Source organism: Tamandua tetradactyla, chromosome 4 (assembly GCF_023851605.1).
Source record: "Tamandua tetradactyla isolate mTamTet1 chromosome 4, mTamTet1.pri, whole genome shotgun sequence".
NCBI lineage: Eukaryota > Metazoa > Chordata > Mammalia > Pilosa > Myrmecophagidae > Tamandua > Tamandua tetradactyla.
The window spans coordinates 163,808,914-163,829,271 of NC_135330.1; the positions used below are offsets into that span (position 1 = coordinate 163,808,914).

General features: G+C 37.6%; 1 protein-coding gene across 1 annotated transcript in view; it reads right to left on the bottom strand.

Moving 5' to 3' along the window:
* ABCC4 (ATP binding cassette subfamily C member 4 (PEL blood group)) overlaps positions 1–20,358 on the bottom strand; it is a 315,245-nt gene that overhangs the window by 140,741 nt on the left and 154,146 nt on the right. Inside the window, exons 14-19 of the mRNA XM_077158537.1 lie at positions 19,268–19,364; positions 15,602–15,811; positions 14,189–14,329; positions 13,770–13,807; positions 13,286–13,380; positions 11,309–11,455 (exon numbers count right to left, since the gene is read on the bottom strand). Of these exons, the coding sequence (XP_077014652.1) occupies positions 11,309–11,455; positions 13,286–13,380; positions 13,770–13,807; positions 14,189–14,329; positions 15,602–15,811; positions 19,268–19,364 (728 nt within the window). The remainder of the gene's footprint in view (positions 1–11,308; positions 11,456–13,285; positions 13,381–13,769; positions 13,808–14,188; positions 14,330–15,601; positions 15,812–19,267; positions 19,365–20,358) is intronic.

The following is a 20,358-nucleotide window of genomic DNA, read 5'->3' on the forward strand; positions in this document are numbered from 1 at the left end:
GGAGACCAGGGGTCCCAAATTACACAGTGGCTCAAAACCACTTTTGGGAAATAAAGGGAAACCAATCAATTTGCTGGTGGGTAAAGCCAAAAGGTCACATTATTTGCTAGTGAATTTTTTAGTCGAAATTTAAATTTTGCAACTCTGTAATAGAATACAGTAACTTAAATCTTTCTCTGGTGCTTCATTCTAATTAATGGAAAATCACAAACATAAAATACCCCCACCAATGCTTTTATAACAATAGCCAGAATTTTCTCTCTTACCCAACATCAAGTCAAAAGCGGACATGAGAATTAGGAAAGAGAAAATATGAGCTACATTTTAAAAATATCCAGTGTTTACCCCCAAATTAGTAGGTACTCATTTTGTTAGACAAAATTTCAAATCCTTAATCTCCTTTAGGAAATTCAATACTTTGTGACAGAGCAAGAACTAAAAGTGAACATACCTGAAGCCCAGGTCAATTAAGCATTCATCCCCTATAGTTTCTCTTTTGGAAAATGAGACATAAGGGGTTAGAAAATTTGGTATCAAGAGGAATTAAAGCTTATTGTACTCAATTTTTTAAATCCCCTAAATGTATGAGTTAAGCCTATTCACTTGGTCTAAAGACATGACAATTCCTTAATAAACAGCATCTTATCTGATGGTATGATAAACTGCCAATTGTCTGGCTTCCACAGGTGTTCCCTTTTATTACTCTAGCTATTTATGTCAACAACTATTTATTTAATCTTGAGGTCCAGGGAAAACAATTTTCTAGTAACAGTGATTACTCATCATCTTGAAATATATGTTTATTTTACTTTCATTTATAGGACTACGTTAAGTCTAACATTTAAAAGTTGGGACCAATAAGAAATACTTCTGTCTATAATATAGTTTCTTGGTGGAACTCATTAAACCATATTTGACTCCCTTTTCATTTTTATGCTAAGTTAAAGAGAGACTATAGAGAAGATTTATGTTAGCATGGGATGTAATTTTAGGATGCTACTACCATTTTATCCTCCAAAAAGACAAGAATAATAAATTTATAGCTCCCTCAAAGGAAATAAATTTCACAAAGCCAGGCCATTCTGACACCAACAGGAGAAAAAAGCAAAAAAAATTACAACAATAACAGCTACTTATAAGAAAGCTACCTTTTCCTTTGTACTCTATTTTTAAATACTTAAAGGTAATGAAAAAAAGATTAATCCATGATCCTGACTACATCTCAAAGCACTAACTGCTGATATAGATATATGAAATTATACATGAGAAAATATATACAGACAAATCTATTTACACTATAGTATGTGTTCAAATGTCTTTGTACAAAAAAAAATAAGGTGCATTGTTTTTCTAATCACACCCTCAAAATCTCTACACTTTCGTGATTCTATGTTTCAATCAAACAGAAAGTGAAGAACGAGATGAGTAACTGAATCAAAAGGACATTTCTATAAACTTCCACTTGAAATTTGGAGAGTAGCCACTAACTAATTATTGACTTAAACTTCCCCAAATCAGAGAATTAGGCTGAAAATCAACCAAGGCAGATATACTGGTTTCTACTGATGTATTAACAATATGCTGCTCTACAGCACTGCTTTCTATCAACAGGAGATCTGCAGGCAAGATTTTTCTATTATGATGAGCAAGATCATATGTGGAATAATGTCTGGTTAAAATTTCTAAACACCATAACAAGTCTAAAATAGACTTTCCAGGTGTTCAAGAGGTTGAAACATTTGCCCATGTGATAGAGTCTATTAAAATGCAAATGCAAAAAAAAGAAATGAAAGGAAAATATTTCCAGAACAGAAAACTTGATTTTATGATAGCTTTCCATATAACCACAGTATTTTAATAAACTGCCACTTAAAATGTACTTTGAAGCTTGTAGTCTTTTTTTCCTAGATACTAAAATGTTCCTACTTAAGCAAGGGGGAAATTTTTCCAAGAATAATTTCATGACACCATTACTTATGGAGAGAATATCACAGCTTATATTCTATCTACCTTAAGGGAAGCGAGTTTTTGGTCTCTGCCATTTGTAACAGACTTCTACAAAGTCCAAGGAGAGGCATGCATGTGTCTTTACAATAGAGCAGCACCAGAAGTACTGATTTCCTTCCCTTTCCCCGACACTCTTTCAGGAGGTGGGCTCCAGCACCCAGACGTTCCCTGGTGGGTCAAGAAAGCATCTGAGTGTTTTGGTGTTTTTTATTTTAATATTTATTTTAGTAATGAACATTTCTAAAACTGTGGTGATAAATGCACAACCATATGATGACACTGTGAGTCATCTGACTGTATCCTTTGGATGATTATATGGTATGTGAATATATCTCAATAAAATTGCATAACAGCAGCAACAATATAATAATAAAGAAAGTATCTGAGGAACAGTCCAATATTCAGGAACTGACAAGTGGATAAACAAACCATGGTATATACGTATGATAGAATATAATAAAGCCATGATGCATGCAACAATGTGGATGAATCTTGAGGATGTTATGTTGAGTGAAACAGGACAGAAACAAAAGAATAAATACTGTACAGTCTCACTAATATGAACTAACTAACTTTAAGAGTCAAATTCAAGAGCATAGGTTATCAAGAGACAGAAAGGGGGGAGATTAGGCAATTGATGCTTAAGGAGTACAGAATGTTTAATGAGGTTGATTGGAAATGGATAGAACAATATTGAGTGGTGGTGGTAAAATATCATTAAGTATAATGAACAAAGCCGAGTGTGACTGTGGTGGAAAGAGGAGGATTAGGGTTGGGTATGCTACCAGAACGAAACCTAAAGGATAAAAATTGGTAATAATTTATCGAAACCTAGAGTGGACAACGATGATGGTTAATTGTACAAATATAAGAGAGTTTTCACATGAAACAAAAAATAAGTATAGGCTTATATTTTATACTGAGTATAGTCTGGTTAGAAACCAGGTTAAGTATGCCATAAATTTAGAGATTAGGATCTTATGTAAAGAATCACTTACTTGTGTTTCCTAAACTCCTCTCACACTCCTACTGGAGTGATTTCATTTTGGAAGTAATTTGTCTTGAAGTTCCAGTAGAACAGTTTTTGGAAATTTTATTAAATCATGGCCAACATACGTAGGAATATGCTACGGGGATATGTTCAAAAATGTGTGTGTGCTGTGTATGCGAGTGTGTCTGGTTCTCCAGTCTGCAGCTGCATTAAATTTTTAATCTGCATCTTTTATACACAGAACCAAAGAATACTGACTCTGGACAGTTCTTTAAAAATAATCCGTTCTTTGTAATTATTTAAGTTTGTAAATGCCTGGAGGACAAGAATGGTTTTCCTAATGCTTGGAACCACACCTGACACCTACTACATGACAAATAAATATGTGACGTATTGAAAAAGCCCCCTCTTTTTACCTGTTAGAAACCTGAGGCCAAGACAAATTGAGTGGTTTAGTGATCACAATGCTATGTCCCTAACAAGACAGGGGCATGAACCTACACCTCAATTCCCAGTCCAATGACAGTTTAAAAACGTCTATTAATGTATTAAAATAGATTACTTCCTCCACTTTATTTCTTATAGGCATCCAGTTCATAAGACAAAACAGTAAGGTTCCAAATATTTAACCCCCAAAAGTATCAAAAGTAGACTTCAATGTACAACTACACTTCAGGGAAACTGATTAGGTTTTTCAGTCTCCTTTCCTTGATTGGTAATAGCAGAGAACTTGGAACCAAATATAGTTTAGTTTTATGAGTCGTAGCTTCCAAAGCAATGTATGGCTTTCTCTTCCTGCTATCACACATCAGAAATAAAATACACCAAGAATAATCGAGTACAAATTGTACTTTTAAAAAACTGATAAGGGAAAATTCAATTAATATAAATAGCAACTATAACGTAGTGAAGGGCTCTAATTTTATTGTAAACTGTCAAATTTCACCATTCTGTATGGGTATTGCCCAGCAGGATGCAAACGCACTCCTGAAACCATCCCTGCTCTATCTAGCCAACAGATGTTAACTAATGAGCCATGATGTGACCAATCCGGGGTGCAGGGATTTAGCAATAAGACAGAAGTTAGCTCCACGAGGCGGGAGTACAAGTGTAATGGAAGAGTCAGGCAATGAGCCCCTAACTTATTAAATTATAATTTAAATATAACTTTGATAAGTGCTGTAAAGATTTAATAAAAATAAACAAAAACTTCATGTGAAATAAAGTGCTACAGACTCAATGTTGCAAATATCCAGATTTCTTCAATTTTCTTCACGGTGAAGTAAATAATAGTGCTTAAAATAAGAGGCTGTGAAGAACTGATAATAGGACACGAAGATTCCAGTCATAAAACGAAAATCAAAATTTTTTGCCATGGTGTCATACAAGATTTTGATTCGAAATCAAATATCTAAGAGGAAGTACCTGGCCTTAGTCACCACTCAGAAACATTTTTAAGGAATTTCCATCTAGCAAGACCCCATCAATTCCCACTCAGTATCAGGAGACTACGCCTTATAAATGTTAGATTCTCAATTATATACTTATCAATAAATGTTCATGTTGATATTGGCCCAGAAATGCTATTCTGTTTTCTCTTGAAATCACCGTGCAAAAGCAATGAACTATATCATAAATAAATATTGATGCATTTTGTGATAGTCCCAAAGAACTACAATGTTGAAGTAACAGTAGGGGGAGAAAACCTTTTCAATGACAGCATTTGAGTTATTATAAATCACCCAATCCGAGAATGCCATGCCAAATTATTGAGCATATAATTCTCCAGATGCACTGGAGAAGTCCTAATTACTAAAGTTCTAAGTTAGCTAAAAGCTAAGAACACTGATATCAAACCACTAATAACCTAGGAGTTTGAGAACATTAATATCGTAGTCACAATGTGAACCGAAGTGGAGAACTTACATATATGGATGGACCCACCCGTATATGAATATATATGGAGAGCATATCACTTAATATATATATTATTAGAACATTTTTTAAAAACCACAAATAAAATGTCATAATTATGATTTCTTTATATATTATACTGCTGAAACTCTGAACAAGGCACTTGCTCCCAAATCTTAACTTTCTGAACACTTTATTGGACAACTATAAACAAAGTAGCTGTCTCTATTACTCAGTTGTCAGAATTTCCATGGATGACTATTGTGGAGATAAAAAACATGACTAAAGAGCAATGAGAACATTCTCATAGATTAAAAATGTACACTAAAATGGTCCAATATTTGCCAGCTGCAGAAAAGTGCCATAATAATCACCTTCATAGAGATTATGGACAAAATAACAATAGTAATCAAATATATGTAACTATTTAAACTCATAACAAAGGTTTTTATTATACTATTAGCAGTAAATGAACTACTCCCATAAAATATGACTTAATATCACCCCGATAAGAGTTTAAGTACATATAACCATTGTTATGTGAAAAAACATTATTTTTAATATGTGGCAACCCGAGAGGATTTAATTGCCACACCTACTTCAGCTATTAGCTGTTTCATTCAAACCTGGAAAAATAATATTTATGTGGCTGCTGTGAATCATTACGATTGATGCAATCTTTTGTGTTATTCCCTTTATAGTTACTTGCATTTGTTATTATTAACAAGGAAAAATGAAAGGGGAAATGTGTGTTTTTGTTTTACAACAAAGCTTTTCTGATGATGACTAACTTCTTCCTTTGAACATAAAAAGCCTCTTAAACTAACTAATGTACATATAAATATGTTCTTTACAATGTGCGCTGAACAAGGAAGGGGCTGGGGGAGCTTTTCAGGCTTGAGCCAGTATTAAAAGCAACCTCGGCAACATGAGTGCATGAAAGCTGTCAAGAGAGTTGTTATTCTTATTCTCAATTTCTTACAGCTCATCTGCTCTCAAGGAAGAAAAATCATAGTTTCTTTTAACCATATCCACAACAGATCTCACTTGAAAGGAAACACAGCGAGTGATTTGGCATGAATGGGCATATTACCAATTTTCCAGCATCACTACTGAATATTAATGTCAGTGACGAATGATGACACTGGTGAAATATTTTAACATGAAGCCTTGCCTTGTAAATCGTCTGAATGATGCTGTGTCAAAACAACACTTACCATAAATCAGAGGTTTTAAGACCAGTATTTCTTGTTTAAACATGCTACCTGTTCAGCAGAATCACCTGTGTGGACAGGCATAGATTAGTGTGTGCTAAGCAGAGCCATCTTGCCTCCTAAGTGATAGAGCTATAATTTAACAGGCCTATTATCATTGCGGTAATTTTGACAGTGCTGAAATATTATACTTGTTAAAAATATGCATTTAGCACCAACTCCAGTGGTCACTGGAACTGAATAAACACGTAGTCAGACATCTCTGCAATTATGTTCCTTCTCTGTCGATGACTTTTTCTTTTCCTGGCAAGTCAGCATTATGTTGACAATTGATTTCATAAACAGTATAGCAAGATAGTAATTCACATAGTACAAAAAACTCTCCACAATGCTTTCATTTCATTTTCCACTTCTCCACAAGTTATTCAGCAACTTGTAGTGGATTCTAAGACATAGTTCAACCCCCTAATCCCCAACTCCCATGAGATACATATCCTAATTCAGGAGATTCATATTTGCAAAATTATCTACAGAGCCTTATTTGCCAGTCAATTCAGAAATTTTCATTATTAGGGCTACTCTAGACTTTTGAATAGGTAGGATATAGTCTCTCTTAAAAGGTTGTGCTCAGTACTCGGCCTCTACACCCAATGGCCACAAGTACCTTCTAACATGAGAATAAAAGGAACAGAAGTTAGCACAGTTTTTTTTTTTTAACCTTTTCTAGGATTCTAGCCCTAATTTAACTTGATCTGTAAGGGTAAATTAATGGTACAAATTTGCAAGTCTATTCTTATAGTAGGGGATATATAAATAAATAAGCATACATATATACCTGTATGCACACCCACAACAGAAAACTCATGTGAGATGAGCACACTGGCTATCACCCAAGATTAATTTTGCACTTCCTTGAGAGAATAAACAAACATAGCATCTACTGATCCAAGTAGCTCAGTTTCTTGAAGCCACTTTAATAAATTGAAAGGAAATAAACATCTATCTGGAGTCCATTATGGGCAATTGGCTAAGCCAATTATTATCCACCATAATTAGGCATGAAAAAACAGGATAACTATCCATTCATCTCGTCTCCAAAACAAAGGATTAAATTATACAGACCTGATGAGAGTAAAATATCTCTGCTGACACTGATGGCATGGAAGAAAACCGAAGAAAATGTGTGTGCATCTTTCTCCTTAAATTCGTATTTAGGAAAAAAAAAAAAAAAAGCAGAAACAGATTCTAATCTACTCTTTAGGAATTAAAATATATCCAGTCAAGATATCAGCGTCTGCTTATTCCAGTTACCAGTCAAGAAGGTGCCAATTAGGAAATAGTTGTGCTTGAAATGCTAGATTTTCTAAGACAACGCTGTGACTATTTCTTTAAAAAAGAGTTTGTTTCAAATACAATAAACCATGAAAATGTTTTTAAAAAATTCAAAGACACAAGCTATAAAAATTGAATTTCCAAGAAGGCTTTAAAATAAAAACAACTAGGTTTTGTAATAGGGTACTCCTACGTTTTATCCCTGAAATTAAGTAGATCATGCTGCCCTCTTGTGCCAGATGTAAAAAATAAACAGATTCTGACAAGGAAGGAAAATATGAATTATTTTAAAAATAGAAATCATTTATTTTCTGAATGACTTACTGTTGACCTAGGATCGTATTACATGTTTACTGTGATCTGATGGAACTGAAATGGGGCTAAGATAGATGACACATTTTGGCTAGGAAGAAGCAGATGAAGCAAACATCTCAGGGACACAGAACATATCCGCAAATACACTATTCAACTCAAGTTACAATCAATGTGCTTGAAATGCCAAGTGAAAATGTGAAGCTATCTAACAGACATCCATATACCATTATCAAAATACATCCGAGGAGGAAAGAATAAAACACAGAGATGAGTAGTAAGACAGAGTATTAAAAAAAGAGAGAGAGAGAGGGAAAAGAAAAGAAAACCGGCTTTTGCCATCCTAAGGCCACATACCGGTTTGGCCCAAATTTTACCTAAATAACTTATGACTGAACAGGTTATGAAAGAACAGCAGACAATAAGGTATCTTATATAAACCAATGAACTAAGAAAAACTTCATGCAACCCTACATGAATTTGAAATGGAGAGTAGCTTAAAGTCATGTAACATGGAGAAACGTGGCCTTCTTAGAAATTAGACATCTGGAGTGGTTAAAATGCAGTCAAAGAAACTTTACTATTGGGAAGAAATATGTTACTTTCCAGGTTACCTAGAATCCATGCAAGTGAGTCTGGGGCTACAGTGGGGCACTGGTATTTCAGAATCCTCCACTGAAGATTTTGCACTGAAGAAAGTGCAGGGTCTCTCACTGATTTACAAAAATGCATGAGGATGCGGAAGGAAGCATGAGAGGAGACAACACTTCTAGGGTGGAAGCACTCACTCATGAATGTAAAAGACACTCTAACCAGAAATTGGAGTTAGAGTGTCAGCCCGATGGTCAGACTGTCAGTTATTCTCTGCCTAACATCTGAAATGTAGGTCCTTCTACCACATCCAGTTCACAGTCACTGAGAATATTCTGGTACAGGTGGGAACTGGAGGTAGGAAGAATGGGAACTCTGGCAAGATGCCCTTAAGTCCAAGCAAGGCTTGGGGTTCCCCCAGGTAGGGCTCTGCAGAGGGGGGAACAGGTGGAGCCACAGCTGGAGCATCACACCTGTCACAATCCCCATGTATAGCTTACCAGAAACCATACATGGGCAAAGGTCTTTCCTGTTTCCTCAGTTTTCTAGTCTCTGGGAGTGGTCAGGACCCTGAACCAACAGAAGACTGTTAAAGACCCCTACCATCTTCACCAAGAGCTTCCTCTGAATGAGTAAATACTGAAAAAAGATACGCTTCCCTATAGCTCTGTGTTGCTCCAGAACACACTGCAATCCAGGGGTGCATGACATTACCTGAAAGGTTCAATATACTTAACAGTACTTGAAAATTGAGCATGTCTATTCCTCCACCCTAGAGGGAATTTTTTTTTTAGTATTATAGAATCATTAAAGTACATATAATCAATGATGTAAACTATGACACATAAGTCATAGCTTTGATTTATTCTTCAAGGCTGTAAAAACTACAAAAACTTTATCCAAATGGAAGTCAAAAATCTACCACTAAGGGAGTAAATAATTCATGGCCCCTAAGCATGCTGGGGCCAATCTAAGGTTATTTATTTGGGTTCCTAATTTATCAAAGGGATAAAATCCTACGAATAGACACAAAAGAGGGAGGTAAGATAAATGCTAGAGTGCTCCCTTAAGATTAGAGTCCTCGAAGATTTAGACTTGGTCCCAAATCCCTGAATAATAATAATGAAGGCAGCATGTGGAGAAGCCTACAGGTCTTGAACACAAAGAGTTTGGTTAACTGCAGTCACAAGCATTTTGAGGCTCCTGATAACAGAAATCCAGTCCCACTTAATGCTCCAAACTTTATGACTGTAGTTTTCAAATTATCTGACAAAGTGGAGTGACTTTATAGCTGGAACGGTACATAAATTCTCCAATCACTTTCTAACTACAATCACACTCTTGTGTGGGACTCCGCGGTTTACAGTTCCTTGTGCTTTGTGTAGTGCCTGGACTAAATAATATCCACTGAATGAATCTATACAAGATAGTTTCCAGAACAGTCTTATTTAATTCTCACAACAATCACATGAAACAGGAAGGGTAAGAATTAGATCCATTCCACAGGCAAAGAAATTGATGTTCAAAGAAGGTATGCCATTGTCATTGCTAAAGCACTCTTCCAAGCCCTGACACTGTAGCAACTGACTTTGTTCTCACAGTATCTTAATAAGGTACATATGCATATTATCCCCATTTTAAAGGTAAGAAAATTAAGGCACAGAGAAATTAAGAAACTAGCACCTTATTAATATTAGTAACTAGCCTCAGTTATTAATATTAATAACTAGCATCACATTAAACCTGGGCAGCTGTGGCCAGAGTCCACATCTTTTCTTTTATATGCTATATGGAAGGGTCACATTTCCTTCATTTTCCATTTGAGTATCCTGTTATTGTAGCACCATTAGCTGAACTTTTTTTTGTTGTTTTTCTTGTTTGCTTTTTTGGGGGAAGTGCATGGGCCAGGAATCAAACCTGGGTCTCCCACATGGCAGGTGAGAATTCTACCACTCTACTACCCTCGCACCCCGCCACCCACCCCAAGTCCACACTTTTAACCACAACATCCTGCTGTGAGATGTTCCCTACCCGATAGTATCTAAGTGATTAGGCGGTTACACAGAGAGACAAGAGCAAGGTTGCTTGCATGCTCCCTCCAGTCCACATCCATTCCTCTACATGTCCTGCCAAAGATTTCTGGTCTTGGGCCTCTACAAGCCCAACTTACGGCGGGGGGTGGTGGTGGTGGTGGTGGTGGTGGTGGTGTTATAAATATGTGGATGACTAACACGTCGTAGAAGCCTCATCAGGAAGGATGCCTTTAGAAGCAAGACAGGCTTCAGGACAAAGCATCTACCACTTGGCAACCACCTGGTATACTCAGATCAGGGAACCTACTCCTGAAAACCCAGCAGGCTTTTATTGAAGGGAGTATTTACAATTTACCAATACTGAGTTTTAATTAATTTGTCATGAGCATTTTAGGCTAACTGCATAGTCAAAGCATGTTTCAGAGCTTTTTGGTTCCTGATATGGTTGGCCTCCCAGTGAAAGGAACAATATGCACGCAGACTGTTTTGTATCTCCCAATCAGGACCTGTTAAGAGAGCTTTCCTACAAAACAGAAGGGCTTTCCTCAAGGATGCCGAGGCCTAGAGCCAGGTTAACTCAGCCAGTGTTTCAACAACTACTCAACTACATTTAAACACGTTCAAATTTAGTGCAGGGTGTCTCCTATGTCATACAAATGGATTTCTAAATCATTCTGCAAAGGAAACAATTATTGGCTTATACACACATAAATTAGAATAAAAGATTGTATGCCCCAAATTTACATTGTTTCCGGTAGAAGAAAAGTATCCGTGAAGCTTTTTGTAGAAAATGAATCGACAGGCTATAGTGATTCCCTCCCAAGTATGTCCTCCATTTTCAACTATTAACATGTAATCAAACACTAAATGTGTTAACAAGATTTATTTACTGATAAATTTGTTTTCTGACTTACCTATTGGATTTCTATCAAAGAACAATACTGGAGCCTTCAAAATTGACTCAAACATTTTGTTGTGCAGATTTTGAGATGAATTAACAAGGACGTAGAATACCAACAGAGATCTCACTATTCCAAAAAAGACAGTAGCTACAGTCAACCCTGAAATAAGAGAAACAGCACTCAGTACAAATCTCGGCATTTTCTTAAACAGTGCTAAAGCAGGTCATGCAACTGATAAAGATATTACTTCACTTCATATGCCATAAAGCAGCTGTATACAGCATACAGTACAATGTATATTACAAAAGTATAATGTAGTCACGAGATACATTTACAAAGAAAAATTTAAAAATTTATTTCACTCTCAGCAAATGGAAGCTGAAGGGAAAAAAATCAGGTATAAACTACTTTATTCTAAGCTTTTCTAATTCAATTACAAATTATATTAAAAGGTCAGATGTAAGAACAATTATTAAAAATAGTTGATCTTCCTTCTCCATGTTCCAAATCTTACTATTTACGACATTTCCTATTATTTTAAAATGTGGTATGTTTTAATGGCAGCATGTGATATTAACAGGGAACAGGAGAAATGGTTTACCTTTTCCTTGTAGAAAATGCCCAAGTAGCTTTAAAGGATTTGAAAATACCATATCAAATTGCAAGCAGAAAAACCTCTTAAATAGTTTAATTGCAAGAAAATATAATAGCAAATATAACAAATTATATTTTAACTGAGGACAATTAAGCTAAATAAGTAACTCATTTCTCACTAAGTGTTTATAAAGGAATATAGAATATTTTTCAATGAATGTAATAATTTAAATTGTACATTTTATTAATAAGACATAGATGAGACCTAACTATACACATACAAACTTTTCTAGTATCTCTTGAACTCACAATGCTAAATGGAGCAGGGATAACTCCTGTAAAAAAATTCCATCACGCAATTTTTTTCCCTTCAGATGACAAATCATTGTTATTTAAACTGTGAAAACAGCTCAAATTCCTAAACTTCATCAAGAGGCATTTTCCTCAGCCTGGCATTCTACATGAATATAAATAGAATCATTTTTCTTCTTTTAGGTCTAACATAGCCCACCAATGTAGAAGGTAAATAGCTAATGGATTAGACTTCTTAGCAACTGATCAATGAAATAAATACCAAGTGTAAATGAGTGGGTTTTTACAAAGATAACTCCCTCTATCTTTGAGAAAAGCTTGTGTGAGTGTTTTACTGTGGAAATATTTAAAAATTTAGATGAGGATTTTCTATGAAAAATATGTAATGCTATATTCCTTTCCAGCGCTCCTATAAAACAGAGTGCTGCATTAGTATTAGTCCGGCGAACCAAATGCTAAATTAATCACACAGTTGGAAAAGCGATATTGTGAGCTTGAGGTAAGCAAAAGGAGGAATCTTAACTTCCAGACGCAGGATTTTTCCCTGCGTAGCTTCCCTCTTAAGCAATTAGTGAAGCCCAAGAGATGAACAGTATGGGGATGGGAGCTTTCATACCTGTGAGGGAATATAATGCTTTTATTTTGGGTGCTTTGCTTCCAGAGGATTGCATCCAAGTTGAATAAAAGCTGGGGTTTATTCAGACAGAATTGGAACAATCCAAACCACCGGGTGGAGATCCGTTTCTAATCCCCTTGCCCATCCATATAATGATAGAAGATTCAGCTAAAGCAACCCTATTAGAATAGACAATAGCCCCGTATTTCCAGTGGCTGGCTCTCTGAATGCTCAATCCCGGTTTAACTTTCAAAATCCAGTACAGAGCAAATTAAGAGTCTTCATTCAACCTCTTTTTTCTAGTAGATTTAAAAATAATTATTCTAATTAATTCACCAAGTAAATGCGACTCAGACTCTTAATCTGTTAAGACATTACTGAATTACTCCGGGAAACCTAGTTACTCACACAGGCTCATTGTAAGCATCTCAGACTCTTGTATAATAAACCAAATGATTCGACTTTACCTGAATAAATTCCTAAGTACCAGTTAAGATCTAACTCCTCAGTTACATTTCCGTTTCCATTTACGGTGACATTCAGTGCACTCTGCTTATTTGCCCTGTGGAACAGGAGAGAAAATATATTAAGCTATAGATGGAGTTCAGATAAATTAAAAAAAAAATTAACTTCAACGTGGCAGAAACGCTTGACGCAGGAAAATGATCCCCAGCTCACACAGTCCTGTGACCCTCCACCCTACAAAAATTCAATTTGAATTGTGACTTTCAGTTCTCAAAACTGTTTGTGAACATGCGGCTGAGACCAGACGTGGGTAGAGCCTATTATGGGTCACACTCCACCAGCAAGAACTTTAATTTTTCTTCAGGTTAAACTAAGCAAGGATTAGATGCAAAGGTTGAACAAACTCCATCTCTCCCCCAGTTCTGTAGAAAAGTGAGGCTTCATATTGATTTTATGGTACCCGACAACAGACCAGAAATAGCTCACCAGTATGACAGCCACCAGTCCTGAAGAACATACGCAACCTAGAGAGGAGAAACAAAAAAATCAAACATTGGCATCGCTTCCCAATTCAAACCCCTTAAACACTAAAACACGTCGCTGACACTCCAACAGAAGTGGGAAGGCTCTTCCACTGAAGGTCTGTGACATGCCCAGCAACCCCGCTAACAGCAAGTCAAGTAAATGCACTTTGCATCTTAAAATCTCTACAAGATATCCTTTTGATTTTTTTCTAAATGCTTTTTGTAATGTACATGCAACAAGAGCAATCATTTATTTTGTTCCCCACAGTACTTTTCAGAGCAAACCCAAGTCAACTGCAAAATATGGTTAATAATAACATAAATACAGGTACTGTAACTATCGATCCAAGGGTACAAAACAAAAGAAATTCTATTATTTACCACAGCCGCGATGTTTAGTAGAATAAGGAAAGTGATGATAAACCAGTTAGCACCAGCTGAAAAGTAATTCTTATAGGCCTTAAAACCAACTTTTCCTTCGGACCGGCTCTCCTCAGATAGTGTAACCTGTATATTGTCGAGCTGTGAAGGAAAAACAGCAAAAAGAGACAAACTTTAAAAACAGTGTGAAAAACATTTCAAACGTTTAAAAATGCACTCTGCTGGCAAAGCTATGGGAAAACAGGCGCATCTTCTGTTGGCAGGAGTCCTAACAGGTACATCTCCTTTGGGGAAGAATATGACAATACCCAGACAAATCCCACATGCATTTACCCTTGGACCCAGCCACTCCATGTCTAGGAGTCAAGAAGAAATAAATATCATTCATACAAGTTTATTCACTGTGGCTTGACGTTGGTTGAAGTACAACATCATGATTTCCAACACATGCCAAACACTCAATTCACGTATAAACGCAGAAATTTGTTCCAAAATAATATACAAATTGATCTGGAGCTAATGAGTCATTCTAGATTATCTGTATCATCCAATGATGGAAATATAAACATGGTATGGGCTCAAAATGTTTGCCAAATGCAGTGAGTTTACATAGGGAGTTTGCTTAAAGAGAGTTTGACAGAGAGGGATGGCATATCTTCCGAATCTATTTGGTTCCTGAATTTCACAGTGATTCCTGAGTTTGGAATGTGAGGGAGTGATCTGAATACTTATCAGAATCAACCAGGATCCCTGGGTTTGGACAGTGAGAGGAGAGGGAGAGAGAGGGAGGGAGAGAGGGAGGGAGGGAGAGGGAGAGAGACAGAGACAGAGAGAGAGAGAGAGACAGAGACAGAGAGACAGAGAGACAGAGAGAGACAGAGAGACAGACAGAGAGACAGAGAGACAGAGAGAGAGACAGAGAGACAGAGAGAGAGACAGAGAGAGAGAGAGAGAGAGAGAGAGAGAGAGTGTGTGTGTGTGTGTGTGTGTAGTGACATACAGAAGAAGTAGCTGATTTAACATAAGCCACCGCAGGACTCTGTCTAGATGAATCTTCACATTAAACCCATAGAAGCAACAGGGAAGCCTGGAATCTCCAGAGTAAGCTGGCTTTACCCACACAAATTCAAGAGTTCTAACATAAGTGTGAGTCATATAAACGTTTGGACTTTCCAGTGGCACATTCAGTACCAGTCTCCAAGAAGTTCTCGACCCCACACCCAAAGGATAACCCAGATTATCCTAGTCCTCTTCACTGTGTTTTAATTCTATCAATTTCACTGAAAAAGGCCTTGGAGCCAGAGAATCTACTTTGGGTCAAGCACAGATTTCACAGACAGAGCAGATGGAGGATTCAGGAGGTCACTAAGACTGAACAAAACCAGAGCATGCTCTAGAACAAGAAGAACTCACAGCTTGGTCCTCTGGAGTGCCCTCTTTCAATGAGGGTCTAGAAGACTGCTGAGACCAAACAGAAGACTCTGAGAAGGTACGATTCCTGAGTGTGGGAGTTCCTGGAATTGGAGACTGTTCAGCTTCCTCATTTTCCTTTTTCAAGAGGGAACCAAAATCTACCCCCGATTTCAGAAATTCAGTGTATGTCCCTTTTTGCACCATTTCACCCTAAAATGAAAAGAAAGAATGAGGGTCATGCATCTGTATCTGAAGATAATAATGTAATTGAATACTAATACTAATCGAGAAAAGTCAACTGGTCTTAAGTTGTGATTTTTCTGAAGAAAACTATCTTCAGGTCTGGGATTCTGCTTTGTAAATCTGGTTCAATTAAACTCAACACACAATAACTGAGCATTCTGTTCTCTACCAAACCTTCTGTTAGGTGCTGACGGATAGAAAAGAAATTTGTAGTCATGGATTAAAAATGGAGATCTCTGTCACAAATACCATGGGCAGTCCATGAAGCAAAAATAGCATAGACTTCTTAGATGATGTGGACACTGATATAAGCCTCTTGGAGTAGGTGACTGAAACAGAATTAAAGCTTATTCGATGGAACAACCTGAATGGGGGGGACCCCAGGAAGGAAACATAAGACTGATTAAGGACATGGGCAGGGACACATCTACTCGGTAAGAGTCCCTCCACAACCCTCTGCTGACCCTGCATCATATGTCCCCACTGGGCCAGGATGGGTGGGAAGCCTGGGACATGGAATCCATACGATGTGTTTCCACATACTTTCTCTGAAACTGCCCCATAAACTCAGCTGATTTAACCTAAGCCACCGCAGGACTCTGTCTAGGTAAGTCTTCACCCGTAGAAGCAACAGGGAAGCCTGGAATCTCCAGAGTAAGCTGGCTTTACCCACACGAATTCTGTGGGTAACTGAAAACCCCACATTTAAAAGACATTTCATTGCAGTTTCCCTTATTTAAAGAGTTCTATAAAATAATGTGGAAATATTTCCACTATTTTTCCAACCCGTGAAACAAGACTCAGCTGATTTACCCAAACAAGGGCAGACAAACATTAGGCAAAATCCCAGGACACAAAACAAATCAGAGAGAAGCTCCAGTCAAGGCAGACTGGGGGAAGGTGGTCCAGGGCCCTGTCTGCCACCCTTTTCTCCTAACCCTGGGTGGAACCCTGAGTAAAACCCAATGGCATCTTTGGGCTCTATGGAACAGTTTGATAGCTGCAGAATTAGGAAATTCTTCATGAGGTAATGTGCCTTGTTTGCACTTACAAGGCAAAATTCATAGATCTTTTCTAGTGAAATGACCACTTCCCTTAGTATCTGTAGGACACACAAGGAAGCTACTACTAGTATAGAGATGGTAATTTTACTCAAAGCCAATCTCTGCCCATTCAGAGAGGGGAGAGAGGGGGCAACTAGCCCCCTCTGCTGTTAGGGATCAGACAAACAGTAAGGATGGGACTTATTAATCAATCAAAGTTCCCACCAGTGGGCAAGGTGATGTCATCAAAATAAGCAATGAGGGGAACTGCAAGACACTGACAAACTAAAAGTTAAACAGAGTATTCTATCACCCATTTATCCTATATCCATATTATTATTGATTTTCAAGTTTTTATCACACACTAGCTTCAGCCCTCTCCTTATGAGATTAATGTTTTTAAAAAGTTTGAGGAATGGGCTCCCTGTTCCTGGAGGATTGGGAAAGAGTAGACACATGAAGCTGCTTCTAAGGAGGTAGGGCTTCTGGCCTTTTCATAATCCTTTTTGGGGCAGGAACTCAGATGATGTGGATTCAATGGATAGATTCCTTACTCTTCTTTAGTAGCCACACTAAACAGCAAAGAGGCACTTAAAAACAAAGACTTCTGCAAGAACTCTGCCAGCCTTGTATGTCCCATTTGTTACACTAATATGTAAGTGATTTCTCTGAGAATAGGACACATGATCATGGATCTTACGAACTGTAGTTAATATTCATTTGGTATTTCTATTGTTTTATCAAGAGAATAATGTTTGAAGGGTGTTAAAGGGGTTTCACACCTGCGATGAGGGATTTTACCAAGGGCATACTTGACAGACAAGGGTTGAAGACACGGGTGCTGGGCACAGACCCCAAAAAACCCAAGGAGGGACATATCAAACATCTGCTACATCTGAAGAATTCTACCCTTCACTCTACTCCCATTCCCCAAACCTTGCTAGGTGCAGTAGACTGAATTACATACTCTAATTTAGACATGGTCTTAATTGCAATCCACATTCCTGTTTGTGTGAACCCACTGTAAACAAGATCTCTTGGAGATGCTACTTTAAGTTTTAAGGTGTGGCCCAACTGAATGATAGCAGGTCTGAATCCCACCAGAAGCCAGAGTGAGAGAAAACAACAGAGAGGAACCAAAAACCGCAAGTCAACAGGACTCGAAGACAAAGGAGAAGGCATCACCAGGTGACTTGAGGCAGACATAAAGCCAGAAGCCCCAAGTAGTGCCAGCAAGTAGCATCAGAAAATTACAGGTTTAAGGGAGGAAACATTGCCTTGTTGACACTTCAATATGTGACTTCTAGCTTCAAAACTGCGAGCCAATGAATTTTCTTTACGTAAGCAACCCCACTGTGCGGTTCTTGTCACAGCAGCCTGGTAAATTAAACCCAAACTCCTACTTCTGTGTGCTGGATGACTAAGCCACTAACTGATATCCTTGCTTCTGCTATTATCCCTCCACTGAACCATCAGGAAAGATCTTTTAAAAACACAAATCAGCCCACATCACTTCCCTGCTCTGGACCCTCCAATGGTTTCCATCACACTTGCAGGTCCACTGCCCACCTATTCTAAGCCCATGTCCTACCACCACCATGGCAGGCTCACTCTGCCTCAGCCATGCTGTCCTTGCAGTCCCCCCAACATGCCAGCTTAGTCTCCTCCTCTGTCCTCACTGACTCACGGGCTACTCTTCCAGGTGACTGCATGGCCAACACCTACCAGTTACTTGGGTCCCTGAGGTTTCACCCCTCACTCTCCTATCTCCTTCATTGTTCTATCCCTATTAAGAACATAACCCTACAACAGCAAGGACATTGTCTTATTTAGTGCTGTACTAAGCACCTAGCACACCTTCTCACAGGTTTCAGGTACTCAAGGTTTACCTGTAGAGTGAGACTAAGCAACTGGCTCTATCAGGCTAGTGGGTGTCTCTGACCAGGGGGGTGCTCGGCTATCCAACCAGGTTTCTGTTATTAATGAAAGGTACTCTTTGGGTAAACTATATATGGCAATCCAATGAATCTAAATATGTCCTGATAACTGTAATTACCAAACAATATGCGCTGACTTAAATCATGGAAGAAGGAAATAAAAAGTTCCAAATAAAGTAAGACTGTCAAGTATAAGAATTTCCCTAGAACAATTACGATTTAGTAACTTTGACATAGCAACTTTATTACTCTATGGTGATATGGTTAAGAACATAATGATGACATTTCTACAAGTCTTTGAACTTATCCTCAAAGGCAAGAATACCAGGTCCAAGGAGAAGAAGAATGAGATATAAGATTGTGAAAGAAGAGGGAGTTTCTTCAGAAGCCCCAAGGACAGTGACCTGCTGAGAGAATTCTGTGGACTGGAAGAGATTACTTACATCTTTCAATATCAGAATTTGACTTGCAGCTTTAAGGTACTGCAATTGATGAGTCACTAAAATTGTGATCTTCTCATGCAAGGTTTGACAAATACACCTATAAATGTAAAACATACAGTAAGCAAAATGACATTAAAGAGGGTACCCCAAATTGAATAGCATGTATTTTTGAAACCATAAAGGGACAAAGACAACACAATAGTCAAAGATCTATAGTTTAGGGTGCATGGGTAGTTTAGTAGTTAGAATGCCCACCTTTCATGTGGGAGACCCGGGTTCGATTCCTGGACCATGCACCGCGCCCACCCCCCCAAAAAAGATCTATAGTTTAATACAAATATAATTACACATTAAATACAATTATAAATATAAAATAATACAGATATAAATCAGTGAAGCATATTAGGTCCTGAAATTCACTAGCAGCAAACCTGAATCTTGCTCTACTTAAGAAATTCTAAAAAGCAGTCAAGCAGAGAGTATGGGTGACCAATTTTTTTTTTCTAAAATTCAGTAATTATTTGCACATTTCATACCAAAAATAACTGAATGATACTAAGATTCCACAACCTTACTTAAAATACTATTTTATCTTATTCCTGGGGTAGGGGAACCTGATGTCATCTGTAAAAATGTGTCAGTTTCTAGGTGATTATTCATAAAGTACATATTAACCCCAAGGAGGGGGGTGCTCTCTTAGATTCTTGGTAAACTTTGCCATACTGTACATTCTAAAGCCTTCTTCTCAAATAATATTAGATATAAAACTAATATAAGTGAGGCCTAAATCGGTCTCCACGATACTCTCCACCCCACCCAAAAGTAAGTTTTCTTTCATTAGGATGAAATATCATCCAAATATGAAATGAAAAACAAACAAAAAACCTAAATCCAGGGAGTGCAAGGGTAATTCAGTGGTAGAATTCTTGCCTGCCATGCAGGAGACCCGGGTTCAATTCCCAGCCCATGCACTTCCCAAACAAACAAACAACGAAACAAATGAAAATCCAAACAAACAAAACAATTCAGCAACTGGTACTGCAATAAGAGGATACGCACATGGATAAAGAATGAAATGTGACCTCTGCCAT